The sequence below is a fragment of the Anopheles maculipalpis genome, chromosome 2RL (assembly GCF_943734695.1).
Source record: "Anopheles maculipalpis chromosome 2RL, idAnoMacuDA_375_x, whole genome shotgun sequence".
Classification (NCBI taxonomy): Eukaryota; Metazoa; Arthropoda; class Insecta; order Diptera; family Culicidae; genus Anopheles; species Anopheles maculipalpis.
The window spans coordinates 38,948,506-38,976,299 of NC_064871.1; the positions used below are offsets into that span (position 1 = coordinate 38,948,506).

Genomic DNA, 27,794 nt, shown 5'->3' on the forward strand with positions numbered 1-27,794 from the left:
TATCATTCATACTTTCACTTTGTTTCTTTACTCTTTTATCTGTTTTTACATCCGTTTTTCTTGTATGTTTCCCTTTTTGCACTGCAAATTGTTCCTTATTTCCACTTGATGTGCTAAACTATGCTTCACCTGTCCTCCCATTCGTTCACGTCACGATAAAAACTCGTTTGTTTCAATTAAAAATAACATAATCAAAACAAATCTCCTTCATTAGGTATAATTAGATAAGCCTAACACTAGCTAGTTGAAACACAGGAGTTGGTAGCGGCCATTTGTCCAAACACCCATACTACACCGCTCCTACTCTCCCTATTCGTTCAACTGCCCGATAAATCGCTGTCGATTACCATTACTCTATCATCCAGTTTTGGGCGAAATTGGGTTTTTCTTTATTGTTGCTTCACTGTAAGCAAGTGGATGATGAAAGAAGATGAGGTTCATCGGCCACGTTTAGATGAGCAGCTTGTGGACGTTGTGGCACACGCGACACCACCCAGTGCCGCTCAGTATCCGATGCGGTGTGTTGGTATGTTCTCCGATATCCTACTTTTAGTACACTCGTTACCTTGATTCCTCACCGATCCGGATCCTTGTTACACAACGGATTCCATCTGGCTTACTTCCTTATCGGTATCCTTCGTGCCCCCATTTGACTGCGGTTGCTTGCGGTCATCGTTAATGGTAGTGGTGGAGGTGATATTCGAAGTCACTGGCTGCTCCGTGGACGGGCTTGGGGCTGTTTGAATGATCTTTGGTACCATCGTGATCGGTTGGTCATCGTCGGCCAAATCTTCCGACGGTTCCTCGTCGATTGGAGTTAAAACTTCGACGTGCACCGGTGCTTCCGATTGTTTGCGGAATCTTGAAAATGTAAACAGTGACAGTTAGTAGCTGCACCACTTTCCTGGAGGCGTTTTGTTGGTGTTAGTTTACCTTTTCATGGCCGGTGCTGCAAAGCTAGTAATGGCCGACAAGGCAAACAGTCCACCAGCAACGAAGAACGGTATGGAGTATGACTGTGTAGCATCGTACAGGGCTCCGGCCAGCGGTGAACCGACAATCGTAGCAGCACCACGGAAAAGAATCAGCAACCCAAACGCATTCGTGAGCTTATCCAGTCCGAGCAGATCGACCAGAATAATTGACGTCAATGAAATGTAACCAGCTAAACGGGTGGGCAAACGTGATAAGACGAGAAATTTGAATGAATTTACTCCCAGCGTATGCTATAGCGGGCAGACTTACCGATGGCAATGCCGAATGCGATCGCCATTGCTACGTACGCTGCGTAACTGTGGCAGAAAGGCGTCAGTGCGACCGCTACGGTGGAGATGACTAGACAGATGTTGTTCAGAAACAGGGCGTCCACTTGCGGGAAATCCGCCACGTAGCCACACACAATACGGCCGACCGTGTTTGTAATACCAATGATTGAGATAAGGAATGAGGCAGAATTTTGTTCAATTCCCTGCAAACGAAAGAAGTAGAAAAAAACGGGTTGAGTCACCTGAAGAACTTTTTTGATCAAGCACCCGATGGAACCTTACATCTAAAACGGCTGCATCAACCAGGTAAACGAATGGGACGTACAGACCGGCCATGCCAAAGATGTTCGAAACACCAATCATCATAAAGACAGGATCGCGCAGCAAGCTCACATCCATCATGGCACCGATCGCATTCTTGAAGGATTCCGGCAATGCCAAACACGGACACAAGTCGTACTCTGCAAACGAAATTTGGAAAATCAATATTGAACCAAACCGTCGATCTCGTAATTCGCTCAAATACGTACGTTCTTCTCTGCCTTTCTCTACATCATCACGTACATCATTCCGATGGTCTTTCTCAAACTTGGTCAGCGAAACGACGGAATTGCGATAGTTGGTGAGTGATTTTTGTGACTGGAACTCTTTGAGGTTGGTAACGGAGCCAGAGTAGAAGATGTCCTTACGTGACAGAGGACGGACCATGACCGGACGATCCGCCTTCAGCGAGGCTTTTGAGGTAAACATGCTGGCATCGTCCTTTTAGTGTGTGTATGTTCATGTGTGATCATGAAAAGAGAGCATTTAAAAACATTGCAAAATGGGATATGACATAAAAATGTGTCGGTTTTGCAAGTGAAGTCAAGCAAAATGAAAAAAAGCGCAATATGGGCGAGTGTCGCTACTGAAACGAAGCTATCAAGCATACCCTTCAACGGCAAACGGTAATTGTGCTAATTTAATTTGTAATGTTCATCGAATTATGATAATTAGCTAACCGCAACATAACTATGCTTCAAGCTATGAAACCAGCTAAATGACGGCAATGGAAATTCGTGGCGTTCCGCTAACCAATGCATAATGAGGTGCACTAAACGCAGCTGGCAAATGAATGACTGAAAAAACTCTACGCGTGGGCGAGGTAATGAGAGCTCTATAATAGCGCTGATTTCTTTTTTTTTTCTTCGTCACTGGTTACTTGTTACTATATGTGGTCCACAAACTGTGGACATCCATCCCGAGAAAGAGCAAGAAGATAGAGATAGAGCTTCACACAGGTACGCAAGAAAGCTTATACTGCTCGCACCACGATGCGCCTACTGCCACGGTATCCTCGGGCAGGTCTCGCTTTGGTTATCGTCCAAGAGGGAATCTAAATTTAACAACCATTCTCCATTCGAGCGTGAAAGAGGTGTAAAAATTATATTTTTTTTTCTCTTTTTCAATTCTCACTGTTAATTTTAGGCAATTACTTCACGCGACTACGCCGCCAATTTGCACATACAATGTAGAAGGGAAGTTAGTAAGAGAATTTTTAATAAGATGCTACCATTTGTTGTGCAGCTGGGTTAATCAAATTCTATCACGATTAGACCAATTCTGAAACTAAATTCATAGGAACCATGAACAGTGCTAAAATAGGTACTACAATAAATAATACCAAACAAGGTTTAAGTTAGTACTAGCATTATATAGATGAGCGGCCGAGCTTTACAAAGTCTATTATTGGCCAAAAATTCGACAAAACCAATAACTCTAAATTCTCGTAACACCAAACGATTAAATAAGATTTTTGAATAATCAGTTGTTACTTCGTGTGTTGCTGAAGATTAAAAAGGAAGGAAAAGTTTAAAAAATTGGCTACTAACGAATTCCTCAGCGTTATTATTTTTGCTGCCATTGACTGAGCCGCGCGAGAGTCTGAGATGCATGGATTTACGTACGTCACCGTTGCTACCGACATCACCACGCGAGCTAGCCTTGATGGCCGCCAGCGACGGTTTGAACCGCTCTCCAGTCGAGTGTTTGCGGACGCGATCGAACGTCGGTACGGAACCATTCTTCGGAATACCTACAAATTGCACCACACAAACAAATGGTTAGTGATAAGCTATGGAAGCGGCGCAAACAGTAGAAGGACACTTTACCCGACTGATGGCTGGTAAAGGCAGGCTGTGAGGCATTGCGGGGCAAGTTGTCCCCACCGTAGTCGGCCGCATCCGACTCCGAGTTGGTGTTGCGCTTCTTGTTCAGCGGTTTCTTCATCTCGATCTGGCTCGACTCGGATGAGGAGCCGCTGCTACCGTTTTGTTCCTGCGTCTTAAACTCGGAAATTGTGGGCAGGGTAGCCACTGGATGTATTCCGCCCTGTTGGGCCGCCAGCTGGTCTAGGGCAAGGCTCGAATGTACGCCCGGATCAGCGTTCAGTGGTGCTTTCAGTCTTTTTTCCATCGTGCCGTCAGGTAGCTGAACCATAAAGTACGAACCTCCGATCGAGCCACGCTCCATCTGGAGCCGCTTCTCCTCGTACATACGCTGCATCAAAGGTTTCACCTTATCCTCTTTCGGATAACTAGAGTATGTTTGGATGATAAGCAGAAGACAAATAAGAAAACGATCACGATCACGCAGTGATACTAATGCTGTACACTTACGTAAGCGGCCGCATCATTGCACCGAACACGGCGCAGTTTAGGATCAATCCTGCCAGAATCAGATTCGAGTTCTTCCAGTCAAAGTTCTCCAGCAGCATATTGGCAAGCGGTGCAAACGCAAACGTACCGAAACCGGACCCACACACGGCAATACCGGTGGCCAGCGAGCGTTTTGTTTCGAAGTAGTAACCGACGGCTACTACCGCCGGCAGATAGATGAGACCGAACCCGATGCCACCCATCACACCGTATGTCAGCATCAGCATTGTCACCGAGGTACTGAGCGTACTAAGCGCAAATGCCGTACAGGAGATGATACTACCAGCGATACACACTGCCCGGCACCCGAACTTGTTCGCCAAAGCCGATACAACCGGTCCAGCACTTAAGTACATGCCACTGAGCAAACTGCCAACCCAGGCTACTGTGCCTTTGCCTTCGCCGAAATACACCACAAACTCATTCAGAAACACACCGAACGTGTAGGCGATACCGTCCACGATCATGTTGCACATAAAGGACGCAAATACGATCACCCAGCCGTACCTTAAAAGAAATTAAAATAAAATGGAGTAGTAGATTAGAATGCGTTCAAGTGATATGAGAATGAGAAAAATTACTAAAAAGTATACTAACCCTCCGTCCGGTGGAGGTGGCATATCATGGTATTCGCACCCTCCTTCGTCATCGTCCGGCGATGGATCTTCCTGCTGATCCGCTGTCAATCGTGCCGCTTCCTCGCACGCAATGTCACTGTCCGTCTGAAAGAAAAAATAAAGCACAAAAATAAACATTAAATGAGCAACTTTCAAATATCAACAACACAAGGAATCGATTAGAGCACACATAATGCGAGTAACTTCATGGACTCTATTATGGTAATGTGTTTTTCAATTTCTTCTCCCCCTGTGACGTGGGGTTGGTCAACTACCCGAAAAGATAATTCGCGACAAGAGAAGAACGTTAGATAAAAATGCGGCTATCAAATGTCGGTTGTTGTTTAATCCATCCATCATCTGTTTTGACACATAGCCCTGGAACGAGAGCGTCTAAAGCTGAGTCCCTTGCCCACACACAAGCGTTGCTTCTCACTCAAGTAGTTGTCCGGTAGCTAACCACAAGTCATAACTGTGCCATAAGAAGCTAAAAAACGTGATATCTAGTATGATTTCGTCAACGTCACGAAATCCTCTACATTAACGGAATGCCTCTTTAATGAATTTGTGTGTCTGAGAGTTCTATGAGAATCAACAGGCACTATTGCTTCCAATTTGCTCCTAACCGTTATACTGCACTTCATCATCACGGTTGGAAATCGTTATTGGTTAAGGTTTAGTGGACACAAATGAGAGAAATGGTGGTATATTAACTTGTTCTCCATGAGGGCCAACGGGTGACAAAACTTCGGTCAGAAACAGAAACAAACGTCGCCCATTCCAGATCATCGGAATGGAAGCCGTTGTGCGCTGTTGCGTAACTTTTATCATGCGTCGTTAGCGTGTTAAACGATTTCGCCACCGCAGTTTAATTAAGGAAATTGTTGAGGAACGCTGATGCATCTGACTGCATCATGTGGGTTTAGTTTGCTACAGGCCACTTTATAAAAATGTCAAAGCGAGATCAGGAACATTCTAAATTTTTTCATCATTTGATATTAAGTTTTAAATAAAATAAATATCAAAAAATATTATTTTATTACAATTTTTTTAGTCGGAATCCCTTTTCAAGTTCAATTTCCATCCGGACCAACCCCTTGTAGTGAGAACTATCTGTAGCAACTACAGAGCAAGTTTGGTAAGCCATTCGGTGGCCGGTGAGGCCTAGCAGGTCGTTAAGCCAAGAAAAAAGAGGAAGAATGATGGCAAATTTAGAACTAATATTACAAGCTTGTATATTGCCACTGTTGATTGTTAAAAATCGATCAGCTTGTTCATCGGTGGCATGACCACTTCCAAAGGGAATAACAAACGACACCTTTATCCCTTTCAAGTAGTTTCATTTTCGTTATTATCCTGCCTGTGACCCAAATGACAATATGCATTGAAGCATAAGGTCAATTTGTCACCGGTCCTCAGTACTCATCACGGCAAATTGCTCGGGATTGTAAGATAAATCAAATACTGCCACCCAATCCCCATTCCCACCCCCAACAAAAAAAAAGGATCGAAACCCCGTCGCTGCCACATTGTCTACCGTGTGCGACGTAAAGGCCATCTGCCAGACAGTTGGGGGAGAGAACGCTTCCGTTGTTCCCATTGACGTTTGCCGATTGTGGCACGCGACACTCGGTGACAGGTACCTGCGACTGGCAGAGACTTTTTGCGATGGCACATCTTATTTTTAGACACAAGAAACCCATCCGTAAAACCAGAAAAACCCAACAATGACAATGAACGATGGACGTCACATGAAGGGACGTTGTAGCGCTTGCAGTTCTGTGATTCTGTAGTTTTCTTTTCGTACGGGCCGGCTTCGTCATGTTCCGTCAACAGGTGGGTTTTTGGGGTAGATCTAACTGAGGGATCTATCTCAAGTACATACACAGAAACATTGCCTGAGAATGGACGAGAAAGGTTGTCTCGATTATCGGCACACAAGGATGTGCGCTAGACAGGCGAACATATGTAATGGTTATCGAGGTGGATATTGCTGTTGGCATGTATGTGGTTTAGGTATTGAATTAACGACAAATCATTCGCCTTCCACGTGGATGTAACCAACTTACGGTGGGATTACTACTAGTTTAATATTACCCACGACAATTACATCAGAAATATTACATTTTGAAGAGCTTAAGTTTATGAGAATTTTAATTGATATTATTCAAATAACGAGGTGAGTAAAACTGCATCTTTTGTGCCCGATTGCAGTACAAAGAATTACTTCCAGGCTGATGTGAATACTGATCGTGCAACCTTGAAGATTTTTTTTTTTTGAGGCAATGACAAAATAGTCGTATCGTTCACGTATCGTACATGTGAAAGTTAACTACACGCTCAATGACGATATCATTCAGAGAAAGGATGAAGTTCGCGATCTAGGTGTTATACTCGACTCGAAACTTAATTTCGCACGATGCAAACAGAATGTGAGGCAAGATATTTAAATTTACAAAACATTACGATGATCCAAGCTTTTTACTGTGCGCTAGTAAAATCGATTCTAGAGTGTAGTTCACTAGTAACGTGTTCTTACACAGAGCATTTAAAGCAAAGAATCGAAGGTTTACAAAGAAAGATGGCTCGTTACGCTCTACGTAAATTGCATTGGAATGACCACAGCACACTGTCACCATACAGATCCCGCTAGCAACCAGGCGTCGAGACATTGGATCATCACAAAAAAATGCATAAGCTCGTTCTGTCGCAAGACTTTTCACTGGAACGATAAACGCTCAGAATAATCTCAGCAAATTGTCAATTTGCGTACATAGATGGGTTTCCAGGGCACGGCACGGCGGATAGGATAACTTATCCTAAAATATTGATATTAAATATTAAAATATTAAAATACGATCCTAAAAATCTCTGACACGCTCTATTTGAATTCGATCGATCGATGCTTTTCTTCGATCTCGATCGGACTGCAGGCGGCATGTCAACGACCAGTTGAACAGTTTCTTTTCCCCTCAAACATTGCAACAAATGAGTTAGGAAATACAACACGATCGCAGCATCGTTCCATTCCTACAGCAAATTGTAACAAACGCACTTCCGCTTAAGGCAACCAGGGCGAGGGAGGCACTTGTTTTTGTTGTTCAGCAAACGACAGTCAACTAAAGACCAAACGCAACTGTAAACGAACAAAAACACATCGAACGCACTTCGAGAATATCGCAGTTGCACAAATAACAACAGCAAAACGCTCCCCGTGCCTCGCTGTTCCGCCTTAGAACGTTTTGTGTGCGATGCATTTCCTTTATGAGCAGAAAATGGGTCGCCCGATAGAGTCCATGGTGAGTCACTAAGAAATAAAGCATCTTACCACCGACTGGGGGCTGAAGAAAAGTGAAACTTTATTGTTTATAGCACTGCTGTTGGGTGTAAGTAATGGGAAAAAACAGTGATTGAAACGCATATGTCGTATGAAATATTTTATCGTTAGATTCATACAAGATTTATGAAATAAAAGAAAAAATCTATTTCAACATTGTTTTGCAAAACGCTACATTGTGCAACAGTATTCCCATACGCTTTGTTGTTATTCCGCTTTGCATCAAAAGCACACCACCAGCAGCAACGTGGCGTTATGACAATTTTCTATCCATCGTTCACTAGAATGCGCACGTCCGAAGGGATTTACCTTCACGGCGTCGCTTGCATCCACACCGTACACGCGAAATCCACTGCAAAGGGATGGGGGCCGCTAGATGATCGTGATGAAAAATGGAACGTAATCAAACGTCAGATCATATCGAGCGCTGTATTATTGTGCACCGGGGAGGAATAGATTGAAAACTCAGCACAAAATAAATTGTCATTCAGCTGCACACGCATGCTAGCGACAGGTGAGTGCGTGTGTGTGTGAGTGAGTATGTGGGGGAAGGGAAGGTTTGGGGAAGCAGGAAGAGGAGGTAATATTCAAGTATCACGTGTACGCAATTATTGTCTCTTGGAAGGGCTATTCCCTCTCTATATCAGCCTTCTTTTGCTTTTTAACACCACTATCGGCACTATCATTGGGATGAGTAGGGTGGGCTTTAAAAAAAACACACTCAACTCGAAGAATGGAATGCCAGTGGTACTCCAAGAAATGCAACGCACCTTCCACCTCCCTGGCAACTCGCCAGGGAGGCAACTCCCCCTTCTCTGTTCGAAAGAAATTCCGATTTTCCTAAAAGATTATCGTCCGCCGAGTGGGCAATAGTGGTCGAAGCGACGAAGAACACACTCCAGATAAGATACGCGCACGAGATGAATGGACGAATAATGTCCGATCCATTTTCCTATGCTGTCATCGCCTGGATACTGCACGGTATTGCTGGCCCCCGCCAGCTCACCACCTATTATTGCCATTATCGGGGTTTATCATTATCGTTAGCACATTCGAAAAGCGGTGGGGTGGGATCGCAACAACGATGCGATCTGAAGTACTCCTATTATTACGTATCTCATGTCAAACCGACGGTCATCCATCTAGCGAAGGGCAGACCACTCCAAGACACGCGCTAGATTTATTGGACATTGAACGAATTGAATTGGACACATTTATTTTACAGGTATTGTTGTCGCATTGGAAGGAAATTAAACTCATGCTTCATACTGATCGAATACTGCATGTGGTGTTGAATTCATCCTTCAAAAAAGCCCTAAAATATCTTACGAAATTGTGCTTAGGTCATCGGAAAGTACTCCGGAATGTTAATTTACACGATCTTACATAACTTTACACACTGAACATAGCGTTCAACAATGTACGATCACTACTTCGGACCGCATAGCTACTCCCCTCTCTAATAAAATTTGGTTTGCATCCATCAAAACAGCTCAATTAATGCCAATTAAATAATATCCAAGAACACTTTCGCTCGATTGCTGCATGGCTGCCTGATCGACAAGCGATGTGTGGATCGTGAGAGGAAATTTCAAAACGATCGTTTTCATCGTCAGCTCACCGTGGTTTTGGTCGCTTTACTAGTCATGGTTCACCGTATGCTTTGGTACGCTGTTGGTCGGTGTATGTCGGATGCTGTAGCAGCAGTAATGAAATTATCACCACTAGGAACTATCACTAGAACAGGCTTCACATAACTCGGCAAACCTCCTGACCGTGGGATCGTTCTTCAAATGCTCAAACACTCTTCTTTAACCCAGAATCACGTTTCCTCCCGGTGGATCTCCCGCGTTTATGTCACAAGAACACAGCTAGACCGACCGCGTGTTGAAAGTATCGGCACGCAACTAACACCGAGCGCGGAATGGTGCGATTTTCGTACTGGAAATTGTTTTAAAGCCAATTAAACTATGGAGTCCCGGTGCGGTTGTTGCTGCCGTTGCAATGTCACTATCTCGGTGGGAGTGTAGATCGTGTGTCTCTATCCCTCTATCTCAATCGGTCGACGCTCGTCGGTGTTTGTTGGCCCACAACACAGACGGAACGGGTGAACCGATACCACTAACACTTCAGGAGAAGATATGTGCACTTCAATGAGGACAACACACGACCACCGAGGAGTGTGCCCACTTCGGGGAGGGTTAGAGATAGCGTCCAGAGGGACGGACGGTCTACAAACCTCCCGAAGAGTGTTTGGTTGATTCTCTACATTACATCTTATGTGCCCAGTACGTTGCGAAACTTCCCTGCGACTTGACTCGTCAGCCTTCATCATTAATCGCTTGGACTGTTCAAGAAGAAGCAATCTTCTTGGCCTTGCAACGTTACAATCGATGTTTGGAAAATGATATTGGAAATAGCAATGAGCATAGAACATACATACAGCAGCAGCATAAAAGCATTAAGAAGCGTCAATAAAAGGAAATGGGGCACCATTATCATGTTACAAACAAAAATTTTAAGTTTAGCGATAGTTTAGCGATATTTTAGCATATTTTTTTTAGGCTTCGACATCCGGGGCACGATTTTCACCCGATCACTCCCTGCTTGCCGGAGGCTCTGACCATAATAGAGCCCGATTCGAAAGCAGAATATCAGTTGACGGCGACTATCTCGAGGTGGTAGAGGAGTTCTTCTACCTTGGTACGATCTTAACTTCGGACAACAACGTTCAAGGGTATCGTGCCTACTACGGACTCCACAAACTCCTGCGATCCAGAAGACTCCAACAACACACGAAATGCACGATTTACCGCACCTTGATACGTCCGGTAGACCTCTACGGGTACGAGTCTTGGACTATGCTGACGGAGGACGCCAATGTACTCGTAATTTTCGAACGGCGGGTGCTAAGGTCTATCTTTAGCGGTATGTGCGAGCGAGCGTGTGGCGAAGGAGAATGAACCACGAGCTAGCTGAGCTTAGTTGGCTGTGCTGATATCCTGACGGTAGTCAAAGCCGGAAGGATACGTTGATACGTATCATACCCCACCAAGAAAGTGCTCGTCAGCGACCCGTTCGGCACGAGGCGTAGGGGAGCACAGCGAGCTCGTTGGCTGGATCAAGAGGAGTCTGACCTGTCGGAGATCAGATGCAGCCGTGGATGGAGGGCTGCAGCCCTAGACCGAGGTTCCTGGAAATTAATTGAAGACCTGGCCATATCGACACGACGTGCTCAATCCTGAGCAGGCCATGAAGAAGAAGAAGAAGAAGAAGAAGAAGAAGAAGAAGAAGAGGAGGATATTTTAGCACAAGTTTGTTGATTCCGATTCCTCTTAATAAAAGATTTTCTAACAATCTTTGGTACTATTTTTGTCGATGCTCATTACTCATTTTAATGTAAATTGCCATTATCTGCCCATCCCATCAAGTCATTTATATCCGTCTTGACTCTTCCGGACATCCGGAAACATTCAACCTACGCTCACATATATCACATAGCTCATGTTTGTTTTCATTCAATCATCCCCATACTGGCGCCATCGAAATGTCCCTTAGATGGAATATTATCATTTTCCGCTCGTAAGCTTCATTCCACGACAAAACCATAAAAAACCCTTCATAGTGGAAACACATAATAACCCGGTCTACTCGTTCGCACCATCTGCATTACAGAGCTGCACTGCAAGCGAAATGCCAACATCCCCGATATCGACGTCTCGACGTCAAGGTTGCAGAATGCAATGTACATGCATCCGGCAGAGGGATGCACGACTCGCTGCGCCATGCCGGTTCGTCACCATCGAACGCGACATTGACTCCGACGTATTTACCGCACGTATGTACGATCGAAACGAAACAGTTGAAACAGTAAAACGACACGAAATTCAGGTCAATGTTAGCAACGTTACGCTACGCACACGGGGCACGCTCCAAACGTTGTTCGATAGGTTGGTAAAATAAAGTCTTCAAGCTGCAGAATGCAGACCCATTCGAGGACTCATGCTGGTACGAGGGTGGGAGCAAATAGATAGAATCCTTCCATCGGGCCTAGCAACATTGGTGTTATTTGCGCACAGAAATTCAGCACCGCAACGTTCCCGTTTTTCGCAACCTTCCAATCATTCTTGACCATCATTATTCAGACGAAACATATATGCAACGGTGCGTGCATGAACCAACAGCGGTGGGTGATGATGAGTGGGACCGTGTCCGCGTGTTTGCAATCAATTAATGATACAGAACTTATGACAGGTCACATAACGCAACAATTAAATATGGGGATAGCAAAAAACCGGCAACACCTACCCGTCGGGCTTTTTTACTGGCCATGATGATTTATGCTCACTGCACCGCACTGATAGTCTCGATGGTATGGGGAAAATTGTGGCTTTTCTCACTCACAACCAACCCAACACAGCAGGTGTGGAAAATGTTCCACCCTCAAGACGTGAGGAAAGAACGTTTTGCTTTGAATAATCTTCTCACGGCACGTGTTGCAATGTACATTCATACGGCATTTGCTATCAACAGAAAGGACTTTGGTATAGCAACACAAGCACTCGAGCACTCACTAATTGCTGATTCTTCTCGTTAAATATGCAATGAATATCTAATGCATATATGTTTTAAGACACTTTTTAAAAACACTCGAAAATTTATTTATTTGAAACTGATCTCTACACTCACTGATTGGTGAGAAAAACACTATTAATAAATCAGAACCGAAGAAACGAAGAAACACACTGCGCCGCAATCACAATTCTCTAATAGCTTATAGTCCGATATATTACTGATATTTGGAAAAAAAAAATCAAAATACTAAAGATATGACAGATTGTCACCTGTCATCGGTATTGCAATTACTAAGCAAAATGACACATTTTTAAGGACTAAATTTTCAAAACAAATTTAAACAACCCGTTGTCTAGAGATTGCTCTAAGCAAACCTCGTTACCCCGTTGTTCTTTTACGCGAAATTATTACATCACTATTGTCGTCATCGTCGTCATCGTCGTTATGTTGCTGTGCCCACTGGACATGAGTCCAGTACGGGTTTGTTTTTGACAGCAGCTTACACCATTAATGGGACAATTATTCGCCCTATCTTATCATCACTGACTGGCAATCCACAGGCCGTAGTACCACCAACTGCACTGATAAACAGCGGACCTAAGCGGCAGCTTTTCACTTCCATGTTACCAGCGGGAGAAGAACACTTGGAGCCCAAAAACCACTCGCGGTAAAAATACGCACTTGCTATTAGTTCGCATACCATCATCTTCCGCGGACTACTAATCTACGCTTCCACTCCATTCAAATGTCTCCGTTGAATGATGAGCCCAGCGAGCAGAATACACAAACCACTTCAAGGTGAAGGAAAATTGGTAAACAGGATGCTTCCAGCTCTTAGGCGCGCTCGCTGCGCTATCGTCAGGTGATCGAGGACATCTTGAATGCTACTATCGCAACAATTAACATTTTCGATGATTTTTTAAGGTACTTCTCTGTCGAGAAATGTTTCAATTTTAAAAATTACACAACTTTTTTTTTGTTCATTTGAAAACACTCTAATTCCGCTTTACTGCAGAAAAAATCCTCCTCCGTTTAAGAAACACTATGCGCCACAAAACCACAACCAACCACACTCTATTGCTTCGGAATACTGTTTACTATTTGACGGACCGCGATCGTGAATCGCAGGCGACGCGATCGCGGTTGTTTTGTATTTTTATTTTGTGTTTTGCGCTGGGAGCCCATTCATGAAAGCATGGGCAAACATTGTCTCCATGTCGCCCTTCCTTTCCTTTTCACCTTTAAATACACACGCACACATCTACTGGCTAAAAAAGTAGGTTCCGAGTGTGCCAGGTGAGCCGCGTGGCCGCCATAACAACAGCCTTCCCTTCTCCGCTCAACGCATATTCATTAGCATTGACCGAGCGCGCGGAGGGCAAAAAAAATGTGGAGAACTAGTGTACGACCGGTTTTGGCGCCATAACCTTCAACGGCACACTGTGTTATCCCCGCCCGTTGAAACCACCCTAACGGATAACTGCGATCTCGAGCGCATGCATGATCGTCGTTTATGTCACGTCATATGATTGGAGAAGTTACGGTTGGAGTTCACATGAGATGACGCTTGATCTTGCATCGGTTAGTGGGTGAGTTTCGTGTGTGTGAGTGTTTTAGCATTGACATGCTTGTCTTTATGAAGCAGACGCCCTCACAAATCAAGGACGTCTTCAGTTGGAGTTGGAACTCCTTAACTCGACAGTATAGCTTTGTCGTAAAATGACCTACATTACTGTGTATGGAAATTCGATGCTATACTTAGCGTCAAATCAAGCCGAAAGCATTCCCAACAGAATACTTAGAGCACATTGCACATGTTAGGAATAAAATGTACACGCAAACGTACATGTAAAGCCTCATTAATTCTACACCTTTTGCATGTGCTTTTCATCGAACCGCACTTCAAACCTATTTGCGAACGGCACGACAAATACGTTGCGCTTATCCTGAGGTTTATCATTAAGAAGGGTGTAGAGAACCTGTATACCTGGAATGATTTATGACCCAAGGTAATAAACACCTTTGATCGGACCTTCCCCAGCTCGGCTCGGTGACCAACTTTTGACGTACCTTTTTTAAAAACTGACTAACAAGACTCGTTTTGGGCTTTTGAACGCTTTAACGTCAAGCTTAACGATTTCACAGAAAATTGTTGCTTTCTGTTCGGAAACTAAACGGTGCTGAGTACCAGTGTCACTTACTTTATCTGTCAGTTGACACAGAAGTAAATAAACTAACGTATATGCCGCCACCGTTAGCAATCGCACACAAGCGGGTGCTTATCACAATAACGCCACACACAGCAATTGTACAGCGTTCGGCGCTAAGCGTAAGCAAACAATTATTTCCACACACACACAAAACCTAACTGATACAAAAACGTTGGCCCGATTGGCACTATCTATTGCGGTGCCGATAGATCCATAGATTTAGGGGTTTCTGGGCCTGAAAATTGGTTCATACGGAAAGTGAAAGCAAGTATTCAGAGCGCACAAAATCAATACAAAACATTGCAGCAGCAGCAGCAGCAGCAACACAAAGAACCCCGTCCAACCGTGGATGGCCGTGATGCACATGCGAAACGAGACCAGTTAGCCGATGACTAAACACGGTAAATGCATATATGCGCACAAGGTTAATACGGTTACAGTTGTAAACACACCGTGTACGCAGAACGTCCACAACGATGCATTGCAGCAGTGCAGCGGGGCTCAATTACCAAAAGCAAAAGTTAATCAAATTGAAGTGCCACCGAAAACAAAGACGACACATTTGCGCCAATTTTACGACAAGCTTGAGCATCGAATTCGGAAAGTCCTGTCATTTCGATAAAGACGCAAAATTAGTGGCGATTCACGGCTACATTTTTTCAATGTGTCAGTATGCATCGGTATAAAGTTTCAGTATCCTTCTTTTGACGTTTGCCCACCATCTAAGTACAAGCGGAACTGAAGGAAACGCTTAACGGGGACGGCGAAGTCACGCAAATACACTTGCGTTATGTTTTGGTACCGTTTTGTCGCTAGTAAAAGCGTAATGTGCACCAACACTATTCGGCGAACCTTTTTACCCACACAAAGCAATCTCGCGAACAGCTGTTTTCTTTGATAGTGTTCACACCATTAGTGAAACACAACCACAAACCAAAATAAACTCTGTGTCGGATTGTTTTTGCTGTCGCAAAGCCGCGCGCGCGAGCTCGTTTGGCGTGATTCGTTTGTTTGAAGATCTTCTCATTCTCTTTTGGGAGCGCGGAAGTATGCTGTTGGCTGTTCTTAGGGCACTTTGCCATTGTACGCCAATTATACGTGTCGATCCAGTTTTCCCCGAAGGTCATTTTAAGTACTTTGACGCACTCCTTTCATGCATAAACAATCCATCCAGCTTGCACAAGGGTTTCCTTTCATTGCAAGTCCGTTCAGTTCGTGAGGAGAGCCTCAACTTCAGCTCACATCACCCGGCTGTATGTGACCGGCGCAGTAGTAATCACTATTGCGCGCTGTCGATTGAGGTTGGGTTCACCACCACCAAACTACGATCTTCTTGTCAATCGGCGCACACCAAGCCACAGGGGCAGCATCGTAGATGCTAGTCCCGTATAGCGCTTCCTCTCATATACAATAGCTTTCCGAAACCCGGTGTGATACACAATATCCCCGCATAGGAGATCTTTTTATATCCGCTTTTTTTTATAAACGCACATCCACGCTATCCCCTACAAACCCCACCGATGGCCGGTACCGGAGCGATAAAGCACCCGACGTCCCGACGGGTTCCTGCAGCAGCATCAATTCCCAAACATTGGCCTGCTGGGTTGTTTTGCCTAAACCGTGAATCACACGGGCTCTCTAGAGAGTACTCACTGCAAAAATGTTGATTTCACACGGCTTGGTTGGCGGTCAAACACTAACAAACTTAACTGGGAGACAGATCGACGGGGGTGGATAGTATCGTTGTGTGAGAGAATTGTTCTCAAATTTGCTGTACATCTTGTATAAAGAGACAGACCTAGGCGCGTTTACTGGGAAGGTATTTCCGAGCAGAAGAAGTTGGTCCCTTTCGCTTGTCTTCTGGTCGAATGATGATATCGGTACGCATCGAGAATGGTACAATTTTGCATCCGGTTTGAGCTAATTCAGACGAAAGAAACACACATTCTTTGCATTGATTACGAAATAATATATTAACACATAGACGAGGTGTTGCTACTGTACTTGTACGCATTAGCCGAACGGATTAAAACCACACAGTGCCGCCCTGGTAGCAACTGGTACCAAAAATTAGCGATAGCGCGAAAGCAAACGACGACGACGAGAACGACGACAGACTGGAGTAATGCGATCGATTTGTTCTAAGCCCTTACGATGATGAGTGCTACAGTCTCTGCGCAGCCACAAACCAATTCGGATGTGAATTCGAAGGCAAGAAAGACATTCTTCTTATAACTTTTGCTCGTTCATTCGCACTTTTGTGACACAGTGGGTAAAACACCTAAGTACGCTTTACTACTAAACACTACCATCACAAACCCCCCTTACAAACTGTTATAATGTTCACTTTTGGTCCGGAATTCTAACAACTGTTTTTTCCTACCCGCGATAACCGGGAATGGCACACGACACGACACGACGATCAGTGTGAACGGTGGGCGAAAAACTGATTTAGCGGAAAATTCACCATCAGCTCGGTCGCAGAATCGCGATCGGGTTGACGGTCCGATGGACTGACCCAGCCGACGGAGGTTAGAGGGTGCCCTACCCGGTGAGCTTGTATGCGTGTGTAGCGCGTATGCTGGCACAGTATGGGTCCTCGACAACACAAGCTACTACTACCGTACCACCGTACAACGCGTACTCTCAGAACAGCGCAGAACAACGGCTGAAGAGTAGCGTAGTGTTTGAGTGTACATCCCCCTCCCTAGGCACTCCTAGGCACGAATGTGGTCTATATTTTCTTACTCTGTCTGTTTCACACTTGCTCAATCAAGCTCTCGGTTTAGTGGTGGCTTGACTTGTAGTCTAGGGTATAAATAACAACACATCACACCCGCATACAACGGCACACACACACAGAGAGAGGCATTTCAACCCCCTGTTCGCTCGGTAAAGGGAAGGTGATAATGCGAACGCATTCGTACTTGGGGTAGCGCGTGTTCGAAGATGGTGGGGTTTTGAGTATTCACAACGGATTGCAACAGTGCGGCTTTCTTGCTTGCTCTCTTTCTCTCTCTCTCTCTCGCGACCCTCTCTCGGTGGGTGGTTAGAGTATGCACCACATATGATGTGTTTGGCGCCCCTGTAACAAACATGCTGCGGGTGCTCCCAATTCTTGTCCCACCACGCGCGAAGAAGTGATCATGACGTCGTGCATTTGGATGTGTTCATAATTGTGACATGCTTTCGTATTAAGTGGATTGTATAGTACTTGGAATTAAACAATTAAAGTTCGCTGAAAATATGGAAAATGTAAGTTTGCTTCTACATAAAAACAAAAATTATGTATTTTTTATACATTCCAGTGTTCTTAACTTGTCCAAAATGATAAAAGTTGACCTGATACAATCATTACTGATCGATAAAAAACAAGGACTAGTTACCTTTTTCGAGGCCTGCCCGGTGGTGATCAGACAAGTAGGGAGTCGTAAAGCCAAGAAGAATTAACTTTTTAAATAAAGTAGTGAACTATGCCATCGTATTACACATGTAAATAGAAACAATGCCCTTTTTTACATTGCTAGAAATGTAATAGTGATCATCACACAGAACAATGTGATAGTCACACTTCTTTTGCAGAAAATAAAAAACGTCTCCCTTAAATGTTCCCAGAAGTATTAAATTACGGGACCTAAATCCCTGGCCACGCGAAAAGAAGCAAAATGAAAAATTGGACAAATCGCCTTAGAGTGCGCCTCCATGGTTAGCGATTTTCCCGTTGTGACTCTATTTGGCTCGATTTTCCGGCTGTTTAATCCGAAACTGCATACCAAAAAATCAGAGTCGGGCTTGTTACATTCCCGCTGTGAGTATTTTTCGTGAAAGAAAATCGCGACGGGATTGTCACAAATAGATCAGCCGGCAGCTGTTATACGCTTAACGCTGCCACTGTCAAATACGATTTTTTACTGTGCTGTAGTTATGAATCAACAGTCTAAACATTAATAAATGTTCTCCCAATAGTGTATGTGAAAAAATTTGCTTCTTCGCGCAGTATAGTCTATGTAAAAACTTGATCACTTTCTCCCCGGCGGTATATGGATGCTTGTCGAGCTGGTTACACATTTGTATGGAATATTTACATCCAAATATATTAAAATAATTATGGGGTGGCCCGGTGTTGTAGGGATCAGGGCCGTCGGTCTTCCCATCAGGGGGCTCAAATCCCATCTGGAGCGTCCTCGTTGTGAGGGTTGATTATCCAACTCGTTAAGCCAAGAAGAAGAATAGAATATTTTTAAAAAATTTCCTCTTTTTCCTGGGTCGTTATTTGCAACATGTATGCTACAAGTAATAATTATTGCAAAAACAATCAGAATGTAACACGTAACGTAACGTAACGGCGACATTATAACAGTTGTAAATATATTTTGCACGAACTGTGCTACGTTCGCGGCGGGAAAATAGCTACAATCGCTAACGCTTACGCTTAGTAACACTTTTTCAGGTTGCTAAGTAAGGCTGTGCCGTAAGGCTTGTACTGCTTAAGTTATATTTTAAACTATTATATTATATACTACTTTTCCTACATCAAAGAGCTTATCAATCAACGATATGAAACCATATGTTACGCTTGAACATGACGTCGTACGTGGCGAGTTTGCTTTTTTCCCCCCTGTACAACACAAGTGTAAGCAACACTTGTGTAGTGAGCAACACTCACTCATCTTGACGCTCTCACATTTGTAGCACTCACAAGGGTAAATGCCTGTTGTTCGTAATGCTCGTAGTAACGCAGCCGTAACGTAGAAATCCGAAGAGAAGTAACGTCCATCTTGACGAACATATCAGAGCACGATCGCACTAACGATGTGTGAAATTTGAATAAACAAATGTGATATGATTATTGGAACTATTAGTTTGGAAAAAATTGGAACAAAATTCGACAGATCTGAGTATGAGAAAGTCTTTCAACTGATGTGATGTCTTGTTTATAAGATACCTTTAGCTGCTACATGCGTTTTCTGTTATCGACGAAAAAACCAACAGCTACTAGTATGAGCTGGTGATGGTTACTTGCCGTTAGAGCTTGACAACAAACAATCGCGTACAGCTGGCTAATTAACGATTCCGCATTCAAAAGGCACGTGCCTAATGCATGAAATGAATAATCGATGTTTAGAGATACTTAATGTTTTAGGAGATAATTTGCCATTTCAACTTAAGGAACAAATTTACAACACCACTCTATTGTTACGTTAATTCAAAGAGTACATAAAATCGGGTGATTAGCACACTATTTCTACTTGCTTTATCATCCCGCAGCACGCTAGCAAATGAAAAAGTACGTAAAACAAGAAAACAACTTGAACGATACTTTAAACTGTATCCTAGGAACGACGTACACCGGTCTGATGATAAACTTCGTCACTGATAGCTAATGATGTCGGTCAATACTGCTGCTGTACCAGAAGAAAAATATAAGCAGATAAACAAATTTGCACATCTTTTAAAAGTAAATGTGGCCAGCAACACCGACCGTCAATTGGAGCAAAACGTCACAACAAAATGCTAAATGTTAGCAAGGCTGTTAGCAAAACGGATCTGAAAACGGCGAAGACGTTAGCAAACAGAGGATCCCGCATTATTGAGATGGAAGAATGAAACTACAGCAACAAGATGGTTTTATAATTTCGACGATCAATTTGAGGAAGATTCCCTGGACATTAGTCTCTCAGGGAAGAGGGATATTTTACTCAATGTCGAGCTTATTGCAACAATTATTCTCTCCCGCTTTACTGTTCGTCTAGCCTCGCAACCGAAAGTCGTAGCAACACGGTAACAAGTTGATGCAAGCAGTTAGCACACTAAATGGATTTTCGCTTTTCTCCTCAGCCAACAGTTGGCCTCAGCAATAAGCGGTTCCCTGTAGGATATTAATTTGCACGCCAAACAGCCACACGCTCGGCGGTTTCGGTGATCACACCTGAGGGGGAAAACGGATCGAAATGTTCACAGTGTTATATCGTGTGTGTGTGATTTTGCTTCTTCCCTCGAGTATAATATTCGCTCGCTGTCACATATAAACGTGGCTAATTTTATCGTAAACGTTCCACTGTCCAGCGCTGTTGACCCAGGAGAGGCAGGTACGTGCTAAACGCACATAACCTGCACATCAAGCAAAGCTTGATTTATGTGGCCCAATGTTCACCAGATCGTGTGGACCCTGTAAAAATAAGTACAAATTGCAAATGTACATTCCATCATTTAGCCGCTTCCGTTTTTTTCGGGGAGGGGGCGGGGAGAGCAATCGTCAGCAGTGAACAATCAAACTGCGATACGTCTCCAACAAGTATACATCCCGCTACCTGTACTACTGGAGGCAAAATCTGTCTACGAAAAGAATGAGAACTGTGTCCAATAACTACACACATCCTCACTCGGGTAAACGTATCAAGCGGATAATTAATTGTGAAAACATAAACTTATCACCTCGTTCGCATCATGGCAACATCGTATCCGCTTTGACATCTCTCGTTTCTTGTATGACAAAGCAATTGATCCCCAATTGGAGCTCGGTTACTTGTTGATTGGAATTTAGCCTCAGTGTTGTGCCAGCTTTCTTACCGATATCCCAAATTATCGCTGGTTTTTAGTTGGGGGAATTGAGGGCTTGTTTAAGCGTGCAATTTAGCGTGTGCTTTTGATAAAAATATTTGCATTTCGTATTCGAGCAATGGACAAAAGACGAGAACACAGATGCCACAAACGTCATTGGCAACCGTTGAGGGATGACCTGGGCGATTATGTGAGCAAGTTGTCTTTGTGGTCCGAAGGTGCTAGAAGAGCAAACCAAAAACATGATTTTATTAATAAATTGGAGCGTGACATGATTTTTTTCCCATGTGATCTAAGTCCAAAACGATCTTAAATTTATTGAACGACGAAAACAAGCCTTTTTATTTAAATATATTCATATTCATATATGCTCGTTTATATATTTAACTCATCATTCAAGTCGACATCAAGTCGTTACGCTTTTAAATAAATAAAAATACAACTTTACTTATTACATTTATAGTAACATAATCGCCAGGTCCTGACTTCTTCACACCTATCCTCTGTAAACTGTTTCGCCTATCTTTCTGTTCATCCTCTTATCCTTCCATTTGGAAATCGTGCTGTCTAACACCAATCCATAAAAAGGGCTCCAAACCGTTGTTTCTAACTACCGTGGCATTGTCAAGCTTTGTGGCACAGCCATCAACAACAAACCTTATTTGTTTCCTTTCCTTTGGAACCAAATCACTTGACTCAGGTTGCCAAATTGATACAATTTACACTGACTTGAAAGCGGCATTTGACCGTTTACGTCGAAAAATTCTCCTTTAAAATTCAAAAAACTTGAGCTCTCGGACGATATTCTCTCGTGGCTTTATTCTTATTTATCATACCTTGTATATCAAGTCTAACTTGACAATACTTTTTCGTCATGCTTTATGTCTCACTCTGGCGTACCCCAAGGAAGTGTGTTAAGTCTATGTCTATTTATTTTATTTATTAACGATGTACGCGAGGTCCTACCTCAAGATTTGTTTCTTTGTTAGGCTGATGATGATAATTTTTTCTAACTAAGAGGATATACATCCTCTGACTCTGACTGTTTGTCCCTACAATTCCATCTTGACAACTTCTACATGTGGTGTCTGTCCAACTACTTGTTCCTATGCGCAGTGATTAGTTTCAGCAGATCCCGCGATTCGATTTTAAATGATTCCAAAGTAGCCGATTTGGCATTAACCCGCGACATCTCTACAGGTAAATCCTAGTACCACTAGAGCAATAAACCGCGCCACTTTACCAGTGTTCGCCGAGAAGTATGGCCATCCAAATCCACAACACTACTACACAGACGGATCCTCTTCGGAGGCGGGCACGGGCTTCGATGTATTTAACACATGCACCGTAGCTTTCCACAAGTTTATACATCTATAACACATGTAGCTGGGCTGGATGGTATTTTTTACGCACGGCAGTGCCTCCGATGGCAGCATTTTTGAGAGGTCGATTCCCCCTCACGAGTTTCTTCGCACCCCACAACAGCTGTGCATCGTCCACTGGCAGAGCATGTGGGGTGAGGACGAACTCGGGAGGTTCCTGATAGCCTCAGCGCTGTCGACGCGCTGAAATCTGTCGAGGCATTAAAGAGCTCTGATTACTTTATACAAAAAAAAACTGAATATTATAAGCTCTTATGTTAGCTCTATTATGCTTAATAAAGCATTCCAAATATCGCTTATATGGCTGTCTGCTCATTGCGGGATCCCCGGCAATGAAAGAGTAGACTCTTGGCCAAACGAGGTGCCTCCGATGGCAGCATTTTTAAGAGGTGGATTCCCCCTCACGAGATTCTTCGCACCCCACAACAGCTGTGCATCGCCCGCTAGCAGAGGATGTGAGATGAAGACGAACTCGGGAGGTTCCTGCACTCCATCTTACCAAGGGTTTCCCTGGTTTCACGGGCTCCCGGTAGATCGTGCGTTTATTCGCATGATGGCGAGACTTATGTCGAACACTATAAAATATCAGCAACAAAGGGTGTTTTCTTGGGAGCTAGTTGTCAGTCTCCACGGCACGATGCTCCAAAGAGGCGCTAACCCCTTAGCGGAAATAGAGAGGACAACATCAGAACTATACCTGACAGCAACAACATCCAGAACAGAGATCACCCGGGATAAGTGAGTCTCCTTGGATTGAGGGAGAAGGAAATGTCTACCATACAAATAGGATATAAGTTGAACGAGAAGGATATAAGAAAAAATAAACAAATTAATATCATCCTTCTTACATTCGCACTAGATCCTATTCACTTACTTATAATGCCTCATTATTTTACTGTACATCTAACTCGATCCTCACCAAACTAAGTTTTCCAGATGAAATCAGCATAGGAATCATAACGGCAACGGGGTGTTCGCTTGGTAGAAAGTATTTATTTAATAATTCAACCCCGTATCGTAAAACGTTATTATGCTGATGAAAGCAAACAAGCCGTCAGCCATGCGAAGCCACACGTTTCTAGCAGAAAACTGGAGTGGCTTGTGTCCCGTGTCCAGGTCACGTCGATGACGATACGTTCGCAATGGTAGGCTATTAAATTTCCGTTCCATGCCAAAGTTTCAGCCAGTGGTCGGGTTAGTTTCGCGACAAAGAGGAAGAATGTGTGTGAAGGCAGCTTGGCATTTGTGTGCAACTGTTTGGTGCTGTCATACTGCCCGGGTGGGACATTTTGTCCAATATCTTATATTTGATATGTGATGAATGCGGGAACCAGTCATTTGAACACATTTCAGATGACTGGGGTGAATCGGAAGTGAATTTTAAGATTTTATCCTTTTTTACAATCACAGTTTTTTTTTAATTTAACGATATTCTGGATTTTTATTATAGCAGATCACAAGCTTGTGCAATGTTCCCGTTTGGCTCAAACATATTTTTGCATGAACGCTAGAATATCCTAGATTTCAATATGCAGAATTACATGGACGCGAACAAACTTCCTAGTAACTGCAATTATTTTGGCTGCTGGAAAAAGACCAGGTGTTCCATTCCATAAAACTATACTGCACATAATAATGAGAAAAAGGAAGTGCGGTTTGCCAGTGCGGGGTATGGCAGGGCCGGGGTTAAAATCCCATCCGGACCTTATCCCCGAAAAATACCTTTATTCAATTCTCTTCTTGGTGTAACCTCCACTTACTCTCTTTTTTCTGAATAGCGTAATGTTACAGGGTTTATCGAGTCACTTTGCGATTTGAACGGTGTATTTCGTCGGTTCTGAGATTTTTTTTTTCCATTTATGGCAGGCAATTTCATTCCATCCAGTTGTATTTCCGATCCATCCATAATATTGGCGCCTTGATCAGATCGGTTGGAGTACTGTTCAGTGATCTGGTACCCTACCGTCAGGACCCACGTCGATCCTATCGAACGAATTCAAAGATCCTTGACTAGAATTGCAATACGCAAATCCTCAGACAATTGGTCCATCTGTTTGCCTTGCTACGAGGATGGATACTGGTTACTTGGTCTGTAGTCGCTAGAAATTTGCCGATTTTATGCTCAGTCCTACTTTGTCACAGCGGTTCTTTTGCATGCCATAGTTGCACCGATATTACGCACATCGATATTACGATTATATTATATTATGCACCGATATTACGCACATCCCTCCTATGTTTCTTCTTGTTCTTGTTCTTACATCCTTCCTATGTTCGGAAATAGTTTAGGGGCCCTTTCGTGGAGGGCCCTGTAATTCAACAGGCTATGACCGGAGGCACAGGCAAAGGCGAATTGAAGACCTTTGGCGGAAAGGATATTAGGGTCCATTAGCATCAAAACCAAAGAGTTAAGCGAGAGGGATGGGGTGGGGAGGGGGGGGGGTGATCTTTCGAGGCAGCCATTGGGGCCAGCATCATTTCTTTTTTCAACAGGGGGCTCCCATTCGAGCAATGGGAGCCGCCTCATTTCGGCTATAAGGAGATCCGCCTCTGAGCATGTGAGCTACTTTTTGTTTAGTCCTAAGGCAAAAATAAATACATACATACATAATTATTGAACAATTTTATAAATCTTTATGGAAACCAAGGATGAAAAAAGCTTTACCTTTGACCAAGATGCAGGACGTATGAAGACCAGCACAGCAAGATTTTTTAGGGTATAAAATATTGAATTACGGTAACATAAAGGAAGCCAAGGAATAAGATCAAAACACATTCAATTAAACTGTTGGGTAGGTTAAGCTTCCACTCTTCTTCCCTCCCTTCTAATGGCTTACTAGACTTTGCTGATACCACGTAGTTGGATAGTTCCATCTCGCCACGGGGGAACGATCCGAAAACTCAATCCTGCCGTGACCGACCCCGACCCCACTTTTGTCCTACCATCGGACCACCCTTCCTTGCATTTCGACTTCCACTCTATGTTGAGTTGATGTATCAAACTTTTACTACGCACCAATTTGAAGCCCAGTTGCAAATAGGCTAGAGATGCATTTTTCCTACACCATCAGGAAAAACTCCTCTCTATTACGCTGTAAAGAGAACTGTTGACATGCAGAACAGAGAACAAAGGAACAAGAAACACAAAATCGTCTATAAACCAAGCAACAGTATAATATCGTTAGCTTCATCTCAACTCCTATCATGGCGGCACACTGTTGCACGTGCGGCTGCTAGCGAACCGTTGGCTGTTGCGTTGTTGCGATGGCGCATAGTTGTAGAGCTCCATGGCGGAAAGGGCGGACAGAAAAGAAATAACAACGAAAATAAAACTACGCATGATAGCAGACTACTACAAGTGGTTTTCTGAGAAAAATGCAAAAAGGTTTTTTTTTTTTTGGTTGTTGTTCTGGTTCGCTTATTATTATGAGACATTCGTAGAGGCTGCTTTGTGTAAGCATGAAAACGAAAAAGTCACAGTTCACATTAAGCATTCCCATCGTCCACGCGTCGAATAACACATACCCTCTCCTACCAGGGCTCACCACCGCTCGCACCGGATAGAGAAAACTGATATGTTGAGTAAGCACTATCCCTTCTCACACCCTTCCCATCCTCTTTCTTCTCTTATCGTCTTTCTCTGACCGCGTGCTAGGCGTGTTTCGTTCAACACTTGTTCAACTATTTCGCTGCACAGGACATTTGTTTTTCGCTTGCACATTCTTTGAGGAGTAGATGATGTGGACGTAAAATAAAAACGCAAATAACAACAATCCCGGGTGTTCGCGTCTACCCAGTATGTGGGGCAACACACAGCATAGAATAGCGGTGCACAGAAGGAAACGTAAATAAGGCAAGAAAAACCGGGCGACGCAACCCTAGGAACTGAGCGTCTTTACTTATGAATGAATGAATGATGGAGGCAAGCATCTCACTACTCACCACCAGGAAGCGGTCCGACCGCATCGGGATAATGCCTCCATCGTCGTCCTCCTCTTCACCGCCGGCTTGACCACCCTGTTCCGCATCCTCCTGGCTTGCTGCTTGACCCATTTTTCTTCCTGCTCACACCACCACGCAAAATACACTTTTCCGGGCGAAGGGTATTTGGGGAGCGGTTGGGTATTGGCGCGAGTAGTACGGATCCTGGCAAATGGCACAATTTCCTTCGACCTGCGCTTGTTTCGCTCCTGCTCACCACTGCTGCACGAAAACACCACCGAAGGACATGGCCCCGCGCTGCTTCTGGTAGCAGCGTATAAAAACTTGCACAAAACACACGACTACACACACACACGCGCTCTTCCACAAGGATGCACTACGATTCCTGTACTTAATGCCGCTGTTGCGTAAATTATCGCAAAGGAAGGGGAACAAACCTAAACAATTGAATTAACAACTAATTTCTATCACTTTTATTTCGGTGCTTCGAACACTTTGGACAGCAGGCGATACGTTCCGTCGTGATGCACTTGTTAGACTGGCGCTGCTAGTATCGAGCTCGCGGCAAAGTAAAATGATGCACAGGAACGAACCAAATTTCACTACGGCCGATGAAACAAAAGATGAACAGTAGGCGAAACATAATTACATCCCGTCACGGATCCCCACGGTTTTGTGGCGGGCCTGTGGTGCCTGTTCCCCGTTTGGGGTGTGTTTGCTGCAAGGAAAAGTTCGATTTTCCACGACGAGATGCACACGCAGCCAAGCTACACACTACACTGTGTTACCTACTCTACTCACTCACTCAACCTTCCTCACACAACAAGGATAACGATACACGCACACACACACGTACACATGATTGTGTAGAAAGGAACGGTGGGCGGTATATCCTCCAATTTTCAACACACACTCATACACCTAACCTAATCAACAGCACCTTTTGTAAAGGAAATGTGCCGCGTATACAGACATACACAAACATACACCCATTGCAGTGAGGATATCCAAAACAGCTTACATGCACTAATCTAACCACTCTCATTCATACTTCCCAAGAGCGCGGTGTGAGGCGGGGATGGAGGAAAGCGGGGGAAGGAAGGTGTGAATCCTGTTTATCACAGCCAGCTACGATTCATTTTCATTCACGCTCCAGCACGCTTTTCCTGCCGTACACAATTGTGAACCGCGCAGCTGGCTAAGGGGGAA

General features: G+C 43.9%; 1 protein-coding gene across 4 annotated transcripts; it reads right to left on the minus strand.

The window, feature by feature from the left end:
• Positions 1–542: 542 nt before the first annotated feature.
• Positions 543–26,723, minus strand: LOC126557088 (monocarboxylate transporter 14-like). Of its 4 annotated transcripts, none has more exons than XM_050212739.1 (10): positions 26,586–26,723; positions 4,559–4,683; positions 3,923–4,468; positions 3,416–3,840; positions 3,212–3,339; positions 1,796–2,027; positions 1,548–1,726; positions 1,246–1,468; positions 934–1,165; positions 543–861 (listed from the first exon to the last, which is right to left on the minus strand). In XM_050212739.1, the coding sequence occupies exons 1-10, from the start codon at positions 26,694–26,696 to the stop codon at positions 594–596; spliced, it is 2,469 nt and encodes an 822-aa protein (XP_050068696.1). In that variant the 5' UTR covers positions 26,697–26,723; the 3' UTR covers positions 543–593. The 4 variants fall into 4 exon arrangements, with proteins under 4 accessions (XP_050068696.1, XP_050068695.1, XP_050068698.1 ...); XM_050212738.1 differs by having other exon boundaries at positions 3,137–3,339; XM_050212741.1 differs by lacking the exon at positions 26,586–26,723 and adding an exon at positions 12,224–12,248 and having other exon boundaries at positions 3,137–3,339.
• Positions 26,724–27,794: the final 1,071 nt, after the last annotated feature.

Excerpts from the sequence above, each read along its gene's own strand:
- LOC126557088 (XM_050212738.1), bottom strand. The coding sequence starts at position 26,696 with ATGGGTCAAGCAGCAAGCCAGGAGGATGCGGAACAGGGTGGTCAAGCC. Across the intron at positions 3,340-3,415 it reads CTTTACCAGCCATCAGTCGG|GTATTCCGAAGAATGGTTCC; the intron begins GTAAAGTGTCCT and ends TGCAATTTGTAG. Across the intron at positions 862-933 it reads GCAGCACCGGCCATGAAAAG|ATTCCGCAAACAATCGGAAG; the intron begins GTAAACTAACAC and ends TACATTTTCAAG.